This window comes from Gracilinanus agilis, chromosome 4, assembly GCF_016433145.1.
Source record: "Gracilinanus agilis isolate LMUSP501 chromosome 4, AgileGrace, whole genome shotgun sequence".
Lineage (NCBI taxonomy): Eukaryota > Metazoa > Chordata > Mammalia > Didelphimorphia > Didelphidae > Gracilinanus > Gracilinanus agilis.
In genome coordinates this window covers 520,571,289-520,586,913 of record NC_058133.1, presented here as the reverse complement: position 1 = coordinate 520,586,913, position 15,625 = coordinate 520,571,289, and the positions used below count along the sequence as shown (strand labels likewise).

At 48.5% G+C, this 15,625-nt stretch overlaps 1 protein-coding gene across 1 annotated transcript; it reads right to left on the bottom strand.

Moving 5' to 3' along the window:
- Positions 1–629: 629 nt before the first annotated feature.
- On the bottom strand, positions 630–14,719 carry LOC123244788 (UDP-glucuronosyltransferase 1A1-like). The gene is made up of 5 exons (XM_044673389.1): positions 13,409–14,719; positions 9,441–9,572; positions 8,126–8,213; positions 6,225–6,444; positions 630–2,137 (listed from the first exon to the last, which is right to left on the bottom strand). Exons 1-5 carry the CDS (start codon positions 14,258–14,260, stop codon positions 1,840–1,842), a joined length of 1,590 nt encoding a protein of 529 aa, XP_044529324.1. The 5' UTR covers positions 14,261–14,719; the 3' UTR covers positions 630–1,839.
- Between the last annotated feature and the right edge of the window lie 906 nt (positions 14,720–15,625).

The following is a 15,625-nucleotide window of genomic DNA, read 5'->3' as shown; positions in this document are numbered from 1 at the left end:
TTGGTCAAAAGCCCTGGGCAACGCACATGCTCTGCTTGCACCCCCATTGAGCTGAGAGGTTAGGGGGAAGGCCTCTGGGACACGGAGCGCTGTAGCTGGGTTGAGTTTTTATTGGGGGATTTTGGCCAAGAGTCAGGAAGGATAAGGGGAAATGGATGGGTTGTTCTTTATTTTAGTTTACTTTTTATTTTCACTTATTTATTTATTTAAAAACTCTTACCTTCCGTCTTGGAGTCAATACTGTGTATTGGCTCCAAGGCAGAAGAGTGGTAAGGGTAGGCAATGGGGGTCAAGTGACTTGTCCAGGGTCACACAGCTGGGAAGTGTCTGAGGCCAGATTGGAACCGAGGACCTCTCATCTCTAGGCCTGGCTCTCCATCCACTGAGCCACCCAGCTGCCCCCTGGGTTGTTCTTTACAAGGAGGAAGACCCACATCAATGAGGTTGTTGATGCATCCAAGTATCAGATGAACACATTTTGCTTCTTCGTGGCTCCATTAGGCTGAAAATGGCTTTAGGATGATCCTTGTCCCCCATAAATATTTGCTGAATCGATCAGTGACTATATGATGATCAAAAGAAGCTGGACTAACGCACGCGCAAATAAGAGCCACACACAAACATGAGCCTCCAGGACAATAAGCAGGATTTATTCATCTGTTGAGCTCTGAGCAATATGCCAACATGGTATTTTGCTAAAAGCACGGTTAATGGGCCTCATCCATGCGGCAGAGTGCCACGTGGCATTTTCTTGATCCATTTTGGTCTTGCAATGTAAAAACAATTCAGTGCCAACATTATAAAGATGAGCAGCAGCCCGGATGAGCGACACGTCCACCCTTCTGTGTCCAGAGGGATCACAGAAATCGCTAGTGGGAAACCCAGCCCTATAGCATCCAGGTGCTTCACAAAGAGATGGAAACACTAAAGAGGGAGCCAGGCAGGGGGGGAAGCATTCACATTGCAAGAACTGATTAGCAATCACGATTCATTGGGAGGACACACGGAGGAGGAGTTGTATGAGAAGCCTTACAGTTTAAGAAAACCATCCGACCTCTTCAGTTCTACCAAGCAAAATACCTGAAGCTAGAACCTTGAAGAAGGGGAAGGAGCATCAGGCCTGACTCATGCTACAGTTTTCCTAATCGCTATGGCTTGAGGGGGACAAAGGAGAGATGAGAGCCAGGAGATCGGCTTCTGCTCTAGTTCAGCTGCAAGCTAGCCGTGTCACCCTGGGGAGGTTCCTTCAGGCCCCAGAATATGAGAGGTGGAAGGGACCACAGTGGTCACGGAGTCCAACTTGCACCCTTTATGACTTCCCAGGCAGTGGTCATCAAAGGTTGGCTTGGAAAGCCCCAGTGAATGGGAACCTCCTTCTCCCTGAGCTGGCCCATTCCTCGATTGGGAGGAAGCTTTTACTGACGCTGACCTCAGTGATGGAGTAGCTTCGCCAGCCTCCATCGTTCGTTACTCTATCCTCTGAGGCCAAGTAGAGTATAGCCCTTCCAAAACGTGAAGGTGACTATCAGGTCCCTCGTCTAAGACTGATTTTCAGTCCAAAGGGATTCCCTCCATGTGGCTTCAGTTTCCTCAGCTGCCATGTGGAGTGGCTGCACCAAAGGGCCATCTTTCAGCTCTAAATCTCACGGCTCCTTCTTCGATAGACAACAAAACAAGATCGAGAATTTTTTAAAATCAAAAATCGATTTAAAACGGACTTATACGCATGAGGGCCCGCTTGGTGGATATTTGTGTGGGGGGGGGGGGGTCACTCGAGTACATTTTCAGATTCTATAGGGAGAACAAACTCCAATTTTACCCAATTTTTCAAAGCGGGGCTCAATGAGACTTGGCTTTGGTGGATTTCTTAGCTTTTCCTTTTTTGCCAAAGCATTTGTGGAAACAAAACTTGCAGCTTTTCACTATGATGAATACGACAGTCAATACAATAGCCAGGAGGAAAGCAATGACGTCCAAGGAATGGTACTGGATCCAGTTGAGGTCGTGGGCAGCAGCACGTAAATGTGGCGCCCCTTTGTGTCTCATCACGAACTCCACCCAGAACACAGCAAGGTCAAGGGGGTCGATGGGCCGATCTTTGTGAAGAGCCGAGAGACGCATGATGTTTTCCTTGTAGCTGAAATTTTTAAAAAGAAGATTAGTACATAAAGCTCTCAGTGATAGAGAATTCCGATCTCTTTGGGTTGCTCTCAAATCCAAATGTTCTGCTTCTTTCTCAGGGTTATTCGGTTGCCTCATAAGAAATAGATCCCAGAATTCAGGAATTATAGAATCTTGGGATTGTAGAACTAGAAGACTGCAGAGGTCAACTAATGTGTCTTACTGCTAAAGCATAAATCCCATCTATAGCAGTCTCAAGGAATGATCATTCAACCTCTACTTGAAGATCTCCAGGATTGGGGAACTCATATCTTCCTGGGGGTGGCCCATTTCTGAAAGGAAGAACTTGGACGGGAATCATAGGTCAATTTTAAGACGAATCAACAGAGAGTAAGAAGACACCAACATGGAAAAGGATTAGCCGCAGATAGACAGTATCCAGAGTAAGAACCACGAGGTGGCCGGAAGCTCATGGGGGTTGGAGCTGGAAGGAATCTCTGAAGATTATGATGTCCAACTCCCTCATTTGACAAAAGAGGAATCTGAGGATCAAGGAGTTGAAGCAACTTGTCCAGCATCCCTCATAGAGAGATATGAGAGGCAGGATTCAAATATAGGTTTTGAGATTTCAGCTTGTGATTTCTTCACTCATTATCTGAATTTCCTTAGAAGATCTCACTCAAACAATAGTTGTAGGAAACTGATTTATATATTAGGGCATTGGCAGAAACATGTTGACTATCCAATACAACCAGGTAAGTAATGCTAAAGAGCTTAAAGACAGTGCCAGAGAATAGCACTTGATCAGAGATGAAATGCATCTAATGGGGGCCAAAAAAAAAAAGAAAAGAGAAGAAAAGGAAAGAGAAGAGAAGAGAAGAGAAGAAAAGGAAAGGAAAGGAAGGAAAAGAGAAGAAAAGAAAAGAGAAGAGAAGAGAAGAGAAGAGAAGAAAAGAAAAGGAAGGAAAAGAGAAGAAAAGAAAAGAGAAGAGAAGAGAAGAAAAGAGAAGAAAAGAAAAGGAAGGAAAAAAAGAAAGAAAAAGAAATTGGCTGAATTTGTAAATTGGATCAAACTGAAAATAGTGAGAGAGGAAGAAAATTGCCTGCCTACATCCCCAAAGCCAGATGCCCCAGAAATTAGGTTTTGCATAAGAAGAAATAGAATGAGGAGGACTACCCATTGAAAGTGCAGTTCTAATAATAAAATGAGCCAGACGTTTTAATACTATAAGTTGACCTCAAGTATTACTGAAACTTAATGGGGTATGACTCCGACTGGAATATGCCGTTGGAAGGACGTAACTTATCCAAATGGAGCAGAGTAGATTAAAGAGGATGAAATAATATTGTATATTCCATTCATTATCTACTCCTATGAGGATATGTACAAACTGAAGTGATGAAATGTGAAGGAGAGCATTTGGGGAGGATCAGTGGAGGAAAAGGCAGAAGCAGATGCTAGAAGAAGTAAATTGCATTTCTGCCATTGCATAGCCAGGAGGAAGTGAATCACAAAACTAGCCTAAGGCGGAGTGCTAGATCAACTCCTCCTTGGATTTGCTGACCTCCCAAATGTGGAGTAAATGTCATTTAGAACCATTCTCATGGACCTTATTCTGACTCCTAACAGAGGAGCTTATTGCTGAAATGAACAAAAGAAGACATTTTGGGGAAAGGGAGCACTTCCTTCTGGCTTCTGTGCTAGAGGAGGGAACATCATAAATAATCTACCTGGCGCCCAAAGTTTGGCGAGAGTTTGGAAAAGAGAATGGATGGGACACCGTGGGTTAAACATCTGCAAAGGAAATCAGTTCGAGAAGGAAAAAGAGGCTCAAAATCAGAAGCAAGATGATTTATTTCAGTGAAGAAGAATAAAAGGCGAGATGCTGGGAGATCTTGATGTGGCATCCTAGAGAGTTCTTCAACAAACTTAGCTCAATCAATCAAGAAGGGGCTGTGTACGAGACACTGGGTGAGAATGGAGACAAAGGTGACCAAACCCTGTATGAATCATACCAGCACCCCAAAAGCCTAGTAAAAGGTGAGGTTTTTGATTAACTCAGAGGATGACCGAAAAGGGCTTTTAAAACTATACTGGCAGGGGGCAGCTGAGTAGCTCAGTGGATTGAGAGCCAGACCTAGAGATGGGAGGTCCTGGGTTCAAATCTAGCCTCAGACACTTCCTAGCTGCGTGACCCTGGGCAAGTCACCTCACCCCCATTGCTTAGCCCTTGCCACTCTTCTGCCTTGGAGCCAATACACAGTATTGATTCTAAGATGGAAGGTGAGGGTTTAAAACTAAATAAATAAATGAAACTATACTGGCAAATAAGGAAGACCAAAGAAGAGACAGGAACAACTAGAGAGTGGAAGAAGTGTGACTAGCCCATGATTTGTGTACAAAAGGCCTGCACGGCCTGTCTTATGGATGGTATGTGGAGTGAGAAATTAGCGTTTTACTCTCCAGGTACTGGTTGTTAGCATAGCCACAATGAATATGCCTCGGACCCCAGCAAAATCAGACTCTCCTAGGATTGCCTCAAGCCATCCAGAATACAAAGGTCTCTGAAATGCCTGAGCGAGCCAAAAACAGGCCATGCCTTTGCTATACCATACAAGGAGTTTTAGGATTGTGCCCTTCAGGTGGATACTTTAAGGGGTTAATGAGTTGGTGCTTTCTCCCAGGATCTGTAAGTCTTATCTCATGTATGTGATATTGGAAATTTGGGGGTCCTTGCACTAATTTCGAGGTCCCTGATCTAAACTTCCTGTGGACATTTAGGGCTCTTTCAAACTACATTTCCCATGATTCCTCTTGTGGAATCACGTAGGCAGGAAATGTAATAATATAGAGAGAAGAACAAAAAGGAAGTGCCTGGAAGGGCCCGCGCTCTTTTGATGCTGAAGCAGGAGTGGTGGTGGACGTATGGCGGGTCCTTCAAACTAACTCAATAAGGCATGTGGCTTCATTTTTCTAATGGCTGTTAATAAATCTTTAAAAACCATAATATTTAAATCTATCCTTTTATTTCTTACGTGTAAGTGAATGTGCAGATTAGAACCTCTACCCAAACCCTGACCAGAGGGTTCCAATCGAATCTGTGTGGTTATATAAATCAGAGCCTCCAGCTGACAAGAAAGGGCTCTAACTGAATTCTGTGGGGGCTGGAGAGGGGGTTCCAATGAAGTGTGTAGCAGGTTAAGGATGGGAGGGACTTTCGCCCAGGTTTTTCTCTCTTCCTCTCTCAATGAACTTCTTCTCTCAATGTGATTGACGGCTTCCCGGTCTCTTGAATGGTGGCTAGACCGGCACGGCGCACAGAGAGCAAGCTTGCTCTCTGTCTATCCCTCAAGAGTGTGCTGTGGCCCTCTGAAAGCTGGAAGAGGTGAAATGTCTTCCCTGAGAAAAGCTGAATGTCAATAAGGAGGCCCTCCTACACCGGCTCTGCTCTAGGCTGGACCGACTCTCATACTAGGGTTGGGTCCTTCGTTTTGGGAAAGACACTAAGAAAGCCAAGCCCATACGGAGGAAGTTGAGGAGGACGGGAAACAGCCCGAATAGAAATTGCCTGATAGAACTGCCATCGTTTAGCCTGGAGAAGGGAAGACTTAGGAGAGACATGAGAGCTGCCTTCAAGTGGCTGAGGGATCGTCACATGGAAGAGAGATTAGATATGTCCTGCCAGGTACCTGAGGGTGGAAGCAGGAACAGGGGAGGGAGACTTAGTGAAGTGGATTTCCACTCGCCATTCATCCATCCCAGAGGGCAATGGAACTCCTGGTTGGGGATCAAGTCGTGAGAATTTTAGGTCTTTCAGAGTGGTTCGCCCCATGAGACGGCTTGCTCTGATGATGTGGAGCTTCAGGTATTTGGGGTGGGGGACGGTTCTTTTGGTAGTTAGGGAAGGAATCATGGGGAAGTGGCAGGAATGCACAAGAGGAATCCCCATCTGCTCTTCATTCAAATATAATCTCCATGAATGATTACGTCTCCGCTGATCTTATTAGGAAATCGGGAGTTGCAGAAATGGCGCTTGCTCTGGACAGGGAGGCAGTGGCATTGGTGGTGCCAATGGTCTTGCCATGTCACCCTGATTTCTTACCTTTTATCATTGATAACAGTCTTCAGCGCCTTGCTCAGATCGCTGGACGTCATGTCCAGCACATTCAGGATCACCCCTGCCCCTCTCGACTCCATGCGTTTCGCGTTATCCATCTGGTCTCCGAACAGCGGCATCAGCACCATCGGCACGCCGTTGCATATGCCCTCGTAGATCCCGTGAGATCCAGCATGCGTGATGAACGCTCTGGTCTTCGGGTGGGCTTGAGAAGGAAAACAGAGAAAGAAGGCCTCTATGACGGGGCTGTCTATTAGCTTTCAGGCCACACATGGTCTCACAATGTGAAGACAATAGAAGAGTCAACCATACTATTACCTGGAGTGGGGAATGAGAGCATTTTTACAAAAATACTTCATTTGCGAAGCACTAGAAATCACTCATGGCCTTGGCCCCCAGGATGGTGTTAGACAAGGTTCATTCATTTGTCTATTTACATACACCAGACAGTCTCTGTCTGGTGTTGTCCAGTCATTTGGGGTTTTCTTGTCAAAGACACTGGAGTGGTTCGCCATTTCCTTCTCCAACTCATTTGACAGAGGAGGAAACGGAGGCAAATAAGGTTAAGTGACTTGCTCAGGGTCACACAGCGAGTAAGCATTGGAGGCCAGATTTGAGCCCAGGTCTTCCTGTCTCCAAGCCCAGAGCACCATCCACGGCACCACCTGGCTGCCTGAGGCTGTCATTCTCCACCACAATGGCCACATGGTGGACATGGTGAAGATGGCTCTGACCGTTTAGACTTGCCTTTGCAGAATCCTCCTTTTCGCTACGATTGGGGCCCTCCCCACCAACCCACAGCACCTTGGGAGAAGCAGAACGATTTTACTACGATGAGGTTTCTTAAAGGCCATTTCTCTAAAGGTAACCCCTATGGGTCAGCTAGGCCAGCCAATGCGGGGCTGAGGCATTCGGATGCCACAGCGCCGTGTTTCCTGTTGGTTACAAATGTGGACAACAGTCCTTCGGTGGATCGGCGTCCGGAAGGCTGGCCGTGAGCCCCTCCAGCGCTTCTTGATTCCTGACTGCTGTCCTTCCCAAACACTTACATTTATTTGTCCGTTCCATTAAATCCCCAAATAACTCCATCGCTCCTTCTCCTTTCCCCATTACAGAAGGCATCATTTGGCCCCAAACCGGGCAGATAAACTACGGCTTGCTTCTTCCCATTTGCCAGTTCTTTCTTCCTCTGGGGGTGGACATTCACACGTTATTCTGCAAATGTTCATTTGCAGGGATTATGAGCTCCAAGTGTATGGAGCAAAAGCGAGTGCAAATTCAGAGCGTAGTGCTGAGTCCGGCCCTTGTCAGGCCGCATCTGGAACCCCGGGCTCTGCTCTGGGGGCCACATTTTAGAACAGACGCTGAAAAGAGGAAGGTGACCTGGGGGGTGGAGAGCCCGGAAGCCGTGCTCTCCAGCAATCATTACGGGAATGGGGATACGGAGCCTGGGCAAGAGAAGGCCCCAAGGAGAGTGTGAAAGCTCCCCCCGAATATGTGTCACAGGAATTAGCCCTCGCCGCTCACACAGCCTCAGAAGGCTAAACTGGAAACTGCCCAGAGAAGCCGATCCATCCTCGACGTCGGGAAACTTGATGGCAACGAGACTTCCAAAGCTAAATGGAATACCCTGGGAGGCTGCGAGCCTCCTCCCTGGAGGTCTTCAGCCAACAGTACCGATGATGTCTGGTAAGGGATGTCATCGAAGGGCTTCCTGGCTGCCCTTAGGGGTCCCTCTCAGCCTGAGGGTCTTTGTAGGCCCCGCAGTCATTAGAGACCATGCCAGAGGCCTGCCCCTGGCGCCGTCCACTGGTAGTGACTCGTACATGGCCTACAGCCCCCCTCCCTCCACGCCTCCCACCCTCGCCACACGCAGATCCACATACCGAGCAGATCGTTCTGTGGAAGCCATTTCACAAGTTTGGTGTTCTTGGCCAGATTCGCCGGTGGTTTCCCAGTGTACCGCCATAACACCTTGAGGGAGCAAAGAGTCGAGAGTTTGAGAAGGGCCCAGGACACGGTTTCAGCACAGAGGCAAAAGCAGCGACTGCTAGACTTGAGGGGAACGAAGGGAGCTTTCAGTCAACACATGGAAGATCCAACACAGCCTTTGCCTTAGGCCTGTTTTCTCCTCGCGCTCTCTGGAGAAATCGTGTGACTCGAAGCAGTCGGTCACATCCCTTGGTACACGGGCTAGTTTCTGCAGGAGTCTGAGGCTTCGAGATGCCGGCCCAGGGCAGGGTAGCCTGGAGAAGCACTGGGGTAGAAGGAGTCGCACCACGGCTTTCCCTGAAGCTCTTGGAATTGGGATGTCTCAAGTCCACTTAACTAGCTCCCTTTGGCACAAATCCCAGACTCGTTCTAGGAAGCTTCTTTGCCTCAACCTAAATATCATTTTTAACTCGCAAGGAAGACGTACCGTTGCACTTGGAGTCAGTGGGCCCGAGTTCTGCCACTTGATGGATTCCTGAGTGGCCTGGGACAGACCTCTCTGGGATTACCTCATGTATAAAAGGAGAATTCCACAACGGGCATGCCAACCTCTGAGGCTATAATATCCCGCCGCTGATTTAGCATCTCTACAGCCACAACAACCCCCTCCCCAAGTGGCTACGATTCGTAAGTGGTCCAAAGTATTTTGAAAATATCCAAAGATAATCCTGGATTATCCAAATCCTGAGAATCCTATATCCCAACCTAGAGGTGGGATACAGTAGGGAGAGGACACTAGATTTCGAGTCAGGAGAATCCCTTCATAGCTCTGTTCCTTACTCCCTCTGGGGCAATGGCTAAGTCCTTCCTCCTTCACCTTTCTGTGTCTCAGGTTCTTCACTTATTAAACAAGGGAAGGCAGGCCTGGATGACCTCAGAAGTGCCCTCCAGGTCCAAGTCTAGGCCCTACGATGCTATTCAGATACTCAATTGAACAGCCGCCATAACGTCCACTCTGATGTCTTCGTTTGTTTGTTTTATCGACTGGCCGTCTTTTAGGTCCCATCCAAAATGCATTCAGGAAAAACCAATGTGCAATAAAAGCTGCCCTGGCCTACGGAACTGTCCTCCTTACAAACGCATCGTGCCTGGGAAGTGGAGGAAGAGTGGCCGACAGTGAAATCGCAAACCCCCGTCCTAAGAAAGACAACTCGATTGGATCCCGACTTGGTCTAAAGACATACAAGAGTAGCCGAGGGGCATCCTTACCGTCTGGGGTATTGTACCCAAAGCTTCGGCGATTTCCATGGCTTTGGCCATTGGGATTTCTGAGACCATCGAGCCCAGGGAGAAGACCACAACTCCATGTTCCCCAGAGGCATTCACATAGGCTTCAAATTCCTAAAATAAGAGGAAGCATCCAATTTAATGCACATCCTATAATCTGTGCCCAGCGAGAGCTGGTTCTGAAAAAGGAAAATTGAGACAATCTGTTTAGAGACGGAGGACTAGGAGAGATGAACTGGCAGCCCCTCCCCTCCCTCCCCCATGATGACTGAATAAACTCCTCACAACATACTATTCCTCCCACCTATTTTGATTGCTTTTTGAATACTTCAAAATAAAGATGTTTTAATGAGGCTCTTTTTTCCATCATGGTCACTTCTTAAGGTGCCAGACTCCACAACGAGTCAGGCTCTGGGTTCCAAAGACAAAAACCAAACAGTCCCTGCCTGTCGGAACTTGTGCTTTACTTGGGGGGGGAACCACATGTAGAACCCAGATATTAGGTGGCATGCAAGTAAGTGTGGTGAGAAAGAGCGACTTCCCAGCAAAGCCAATAGAACCCTCCCTTGTAAAAAAGAAATCGGCCCACAGTGCTACTGTCTGTGTCAGGAAACTCTTTCCACTTGAAAGAATGAACTTCTTTGGTTTAGGTCAGAAAGGACGTCCCAAATGTCTTCAAGTTTTTATAGCAGCACTTTTGTGGAAGCAAACTAACTGCACGTCCATTCACTGGGCAATGGACAAATAAAACACCACCACCACCAAGGCACATGAACACAATAGACTATGACTGTGCCAGAGAAGCAATGGCTCTAAAGGAGAGAGAAGCATGGGAAGACCCATATGAACCGATGCAGAGTGAAACAGGAAGAACCAGGAAAACAACACACCATGCCTGCAAGCAGTTCAAGTGGAAAATAAACAACCAACTTTCCGGAGACAGATACTATCACACGAAAATGAAAGGGACCGATTTGTTCTAAAGAAAAAGAAAATGTGCTCTCAAATTTGTTATCTGAAAATGGATGGGATTGCCAAGGTAAGCAGTAGTAGCCCAGGGGTTAGATGGTCTGATCCTTCTTTTTCAGGTTTTAGAAAGTTCTTGTAAATACTATCCAGGAAGAACTAGAGATGGGGAGTGGCAGAGACATGCCCCCCCCACTCCCTGGCACTATTTCTCCACCCATCTTTGGGAGAGGCCCACCTTCATAGAGCTTTTAAGGGATGAGCAAAAATAGTAGAGTGGGGGCAGCTGGGTAGCTCAGTGGAGTGAGAGTCAGGCCTAGAGACAGGAGGTCCTAGGTTCAAACCCGGCCTCAGCCACTTCCCAGCTGTGTGACCCTGGGCAAGTCACTTGACCCCCATTGCCCACCCTTACCACTCTTCCACCTATGAGACAATACACCGAAGTAGAGGGGTAAAAAAAAAAATAGTAGAGTGTTCCCTTCCCCAATGAAATCCTGTGAAAAGTTGGTAAGATCCTCAGAGGAAGATGAGGCAAACGTACTACAATTGGGTTGTTATACTTTACAGTTTGTCTTAGACTCACAACTCCATAGGAACGCCGAGCCCCCTTTTATAGATTAAGAAGTCAGTCTCAGAGAAATTAAATGACTTTGCCTAAAGCTACTTAGCTAGTCAGTGAATAAAGCCAATTCCTGTTCTGTGGACAGACTCCATTCTGAATGCTGTGCCCAATTCTGGGCACGCCACCTCAGAGGGGAGGATGATGTTCTAAAGCACACCAATGGCCAGGATGATAAGGAACATGTAAATGAGGATGGGTATAAGATGTGTTGCTTCAAGAGAGCTGAGGAAGAAGAGGGAGGAGCAGGAACCAGAGCTATCTTCAAATATTTAAAGTGGAGGGATTTCTCTTGTTCTGATTGTCCTAAGAATTAATCAAGAAGTTCTTAATAGCTACTCCTTCTGTGCTGGGCACCATGTTGGGTTCTAGGGATGCAAAGAAACAGCCTCTAGCCCCAAGGAGCTAAGATTCTGCCAGCAAATGACAAAACTAGGACCAATGAGAAATCAGAAGGGAAGCAAATTTGATCTCAGGCTAAGAAGAAATTTCCCAATTGACCTGCTCCAAAATGCAATGGCATCCCTGAGTTCAGAGCAAATTTTCTGTCATGGAAGCCTGTAAGAAGAGACGGGACAGTCACCGATCATAGAGCAGAGCTCATAGAACCTCTAATCCAATTCCCTAATTTTATGTGTGAGGCAACTGAGATCCAGGGAGAAGAGGTAACTTGCCCAAACTCACACAGGAGAGGGAGACCAGACTAAATATTAGGTGGGGGGGAGGGGCAGCTGGGTAGCTCAGTGGATGGAGAGTCAGTCCTAGAGACGGGAGGTCCTGGGTTAAAATCTGGCCTCAGCCACTTCCCAGCTGGGTGACCCTGGGCAAGTCACTTGACCCCCATGGCCCACCCTTACCACTCTTCCACCAAGGAGCCAATACATAGAAGTTAAGGGTTTAAAAAAAATAAAAAATAAATATTAGGTAGGGGTCGGGCTGGATGGCATCTGAGTTTCCTTTCACAGCCAGGCGTCTTGGATTCCATGATTGTGCCCCAAGGCCCAGCTCCCTGTCTGCTCATTCCATCAGCTCGTCTGCCAGTAGGACGTGGCATGGGCGCCCTTTCCACAGAGCTTCACTTCTTTTAGAAGAGACCTTGCAGGACAGCCCCTCCGGGCCATCGGCACGTAAAAACTCAGAGATGCTCAAACAAGCCCAGGAATTCTTTTGGGGGCGGAGGATGGCGCTAACGAGTGAGAAGCCGAGCAGAGACTCAGCACAAGCTACTCCATGGTGGGATTTCGTTGATTAATGGAAGTTGGCGTCTTGGGGGCCTCTTCTGGGAAAGCACCTTCGGGGGGCCCTGAGCGTCCTCGGCCTGCGCAGGGCTCTCTGGGAGTCCCCACACTTAGCCAAGCGGCCGTGGATGGGGGGAGTGTTTGCTCGTAGTGGTAGTGAGTATCGGTGAGACAACGGAAAGAAAGCGTCTGGCAGTCCCGGAAGGGACGTGAAAATGGGGGGAAGGGGGGCTCTTCTCGTGCTTAGGTTGATAAACAACAAGTCAGGAAGCGCTGCCTGCAGGGAGGCTTCCAGCTAAGTACTTGCCGAAGGAAGCCAGGGGAGGAGCTGACACTCCAGACAGCACATAAAATCTCCCTCGTCCCCAGAAAGCCCAGCCCCGCCCATCCCTGCCCCTCCTCCCAGCTGTCCCTCCCCCCTGGCCACAGGTACCCAGAGTGCTACGGGCCGGGCCGCTCTGCTTGGTTTGGGGAGCATGAAAGGAGGACATGGGATACGAGAGCAGAAATCCAGTTCTGGTTGGAAGAGGACTGAGAGATCCCAGCCAAGGGACGAAGGCTCTTTCCTTGGGGGAGGACAAGATGGGGTTCTGGGCTAACCATCTCCCCCTCAGTGCCTCGGCCAGGGCGGGCCTCTCGGTCTACCTCAGTACCTGACTGTACGGATACTAGGAGGAACCAGGGATCGGTGGACACTAGAGACCGGGGAACTACAGTCTCGCCACTGAGACCACATTCAGCTCATTTCCCAAAGTTCTTTGCAGAAAAGCCTGATGGGAAGAAGAAAACTTGCCGCGGGTGGCTTTAAGGCCTCGGAGGAAGAAGCCCCGCCTCTCGGTGTGCCTGAATTCTGGGGGCATCTCTTTGGGAAGGCGGCCCAGTGTAGGGCACGGGCGAGGCCTGGCTTCTTGCTCTGCCCATAACCTGCCTGACGTCCAGTTTTCTTGTGTGTAAACGGGTGTGGCAGCCCCCTTCCTGCGTCCTCCTTTAGAGTATTTATTGCATGGCGGAGCCGAGCTGTACCAGAGCCCTTCAGCAAAACGAGTGGAGCCGAATGATATCATCGGCCCATCGGAGGAGCAGTCGGGAGGCTCGGAAGCGAGGGAGCGGGTGGCCCCGGTACTCACGTGAGACAAGGGCTTTCTATAAGCGCAGTTGACGCCCCCGATGAAAACCATGTTGGGCATGACGGGGCTGGGATACTCCTTTACAAAATCTTTTCTCAGAAGCCAAATGGATCCGTAGCTGAGAAGGTCCAGGACGGTCACTTCTTCCTTTAGCAATTCGGAAGCGAGACGGGCATATGGGGCATACACAAAGTCACAGAGAAAGAGCTGGGATAGGGAGAAGAGCATGTTTTTAACTCTCTGGAGAAACGTCATGCGGTCCGTGTTCTGCGATAATCCTCGAGGAACGTAGGAAGGAGGGCTGGGGCACTGCGTGCCGGAGGCATCTAGCTGGCAAGGCAGCGCCTGCAAAAAGTAGACAGCCGGAAGGGAGAGATACCTGGCCACGATGGCGCCGCAGGGCAGGAAAGGGTCGGTGAAAACGGCGTCAAAGCGACTGTCCCCCAGCCGGGCCATCAGCTCTTGGTTGTAAAGCAGGTGTGAGCAGGCGGACAAAAACAGCTCCGTGTTATTCCGGATTCTCTCTTTGGTTTTGAAGAAATTTTCCAGAGGCGACAATTTCTCAAAAACTGCGAAATTCATCTCCCGAAAGCGGGACTTCAACTCCTCCAGCTGGAAGGGCACCGGATACTGCGTGAGGCTATAAAAGGGCGCCTCTTGGATGTGCAGAGTCGCCGCAGGGGCGACCACCACCACCTCGTGTCCTCTTTGGTGCAGCTCCCGCAGGACCCCGCGCATGCTGAGCCAGTGACTGCCATCCTGCGGAATCACCAGCAGCTTGCCCCCCTCTGCCGCCACCACGCAGTACGCCCAGAGGAAGAGGGCACACCGAGCCGTCGGGCCTCCAGACATCTCGCCACCTACTTGGCATTTGCTTCGGTTCCCTTTTAGCCAGGACTTTCCCGTCTGCTTACTTTTTGTGTTAGAGAAACCGACCTACGTTAATGTTTAATCGGGAGACCAAAGAAGCAACCAAAGAGAACAAGAGCTTTACGAGATAAAAGTTAAAGAGTGCCGGAGAGCAGGCAATTACTGGGTCAAAAGGGCCTGTCGGAAGCCCTCCCCAGACACCATCAGAGAGGGAAGAATTCTTCTGGGATCGGTGACCCACCTACACGAGGAGTCTCTCCCCCACCTCTGAGAGATGCCTGTCCACGGTCACCCAGGAGTCTGCCCAAGAGGACCCCGTTAACCGCAGAGCTCATGTAGGGTTTCTAAAGAGAGAATCCGAATCCAAGTCTATCCCAGTAACTCGGAGCAGGAATTGTACATAAGGGGGAAATTGTGTGTGTGTGTGTGTGTGTGTGTGTGTGTGTGTGTGTGTGTGTGTGTTTGTGGGACCTCTTAACTCAAGTGATTTCCATATGAGATTACCTCCACTTATCCCGTATATATTTTGTTTGCATGTTATCTTCCCCATGTGAGCTCTATAAGGGCAGGGACTAGTAGGGGTTTGGCGCTTTTTTTTTTTTTCCTTTCTTAGGGTTTAGTATAGTGCCTGGCATATACTAAGTGCTTAATAAATGCTTATTCACTGACAGGAGAAGTGAGTGTCTAGAGAGGTATATTTGAAACCAAATTTGGATGAGAACATCCTAAATACTGTAAAGAACAATAATATAATGAATGAAGCCAACCAACACAATCAGGAAGCCCTTTAAAGGTAGGGAGAATTGTCCTGGGCTGGCTCATAATTCTGGAAAAGTAGCACAAAGGTGGGCTTCAGTGATATGCAGATATTAGACAGTAGAGGGTAGAAAGGCCACAGCAATAGGGAAGCCCTCACTCATTTGCCTTCTGTTTCTCCTTTTCAAGAAGACAAAGGCTGAGTGAGGGTTATCTGCATTTTTCTCCCATGGGAATCAACTTTCTCTGTTTGTCCTGGGAGGGTTATAGACTTTAGAAAGCCTTCGTGGGTCTGCTAAATGGCTGAGGAAGAGTGTCATGATGACAGCGGAAGACAGAAGAATCCCCTGATGAAGCTCCCTAAGAGGATGAGAAGGCAGGATGGTGCAGTGGAGAGAGCACTGACTCTAGAGTCAGAAACCTTGAGTTCGAGTCTAGACTATGCTCTCTATTGCTGGTGTGACTTTGGGCTAGCTTCTTGGGAGACTCATCTTCACATCTATGAAACTAAGTGATTGAATAACATGGCCTCTTAGATCCCTTCCAGCTCTAGATCTGTGATTGATGAGTCTAGGATCATTCAACCGAAGC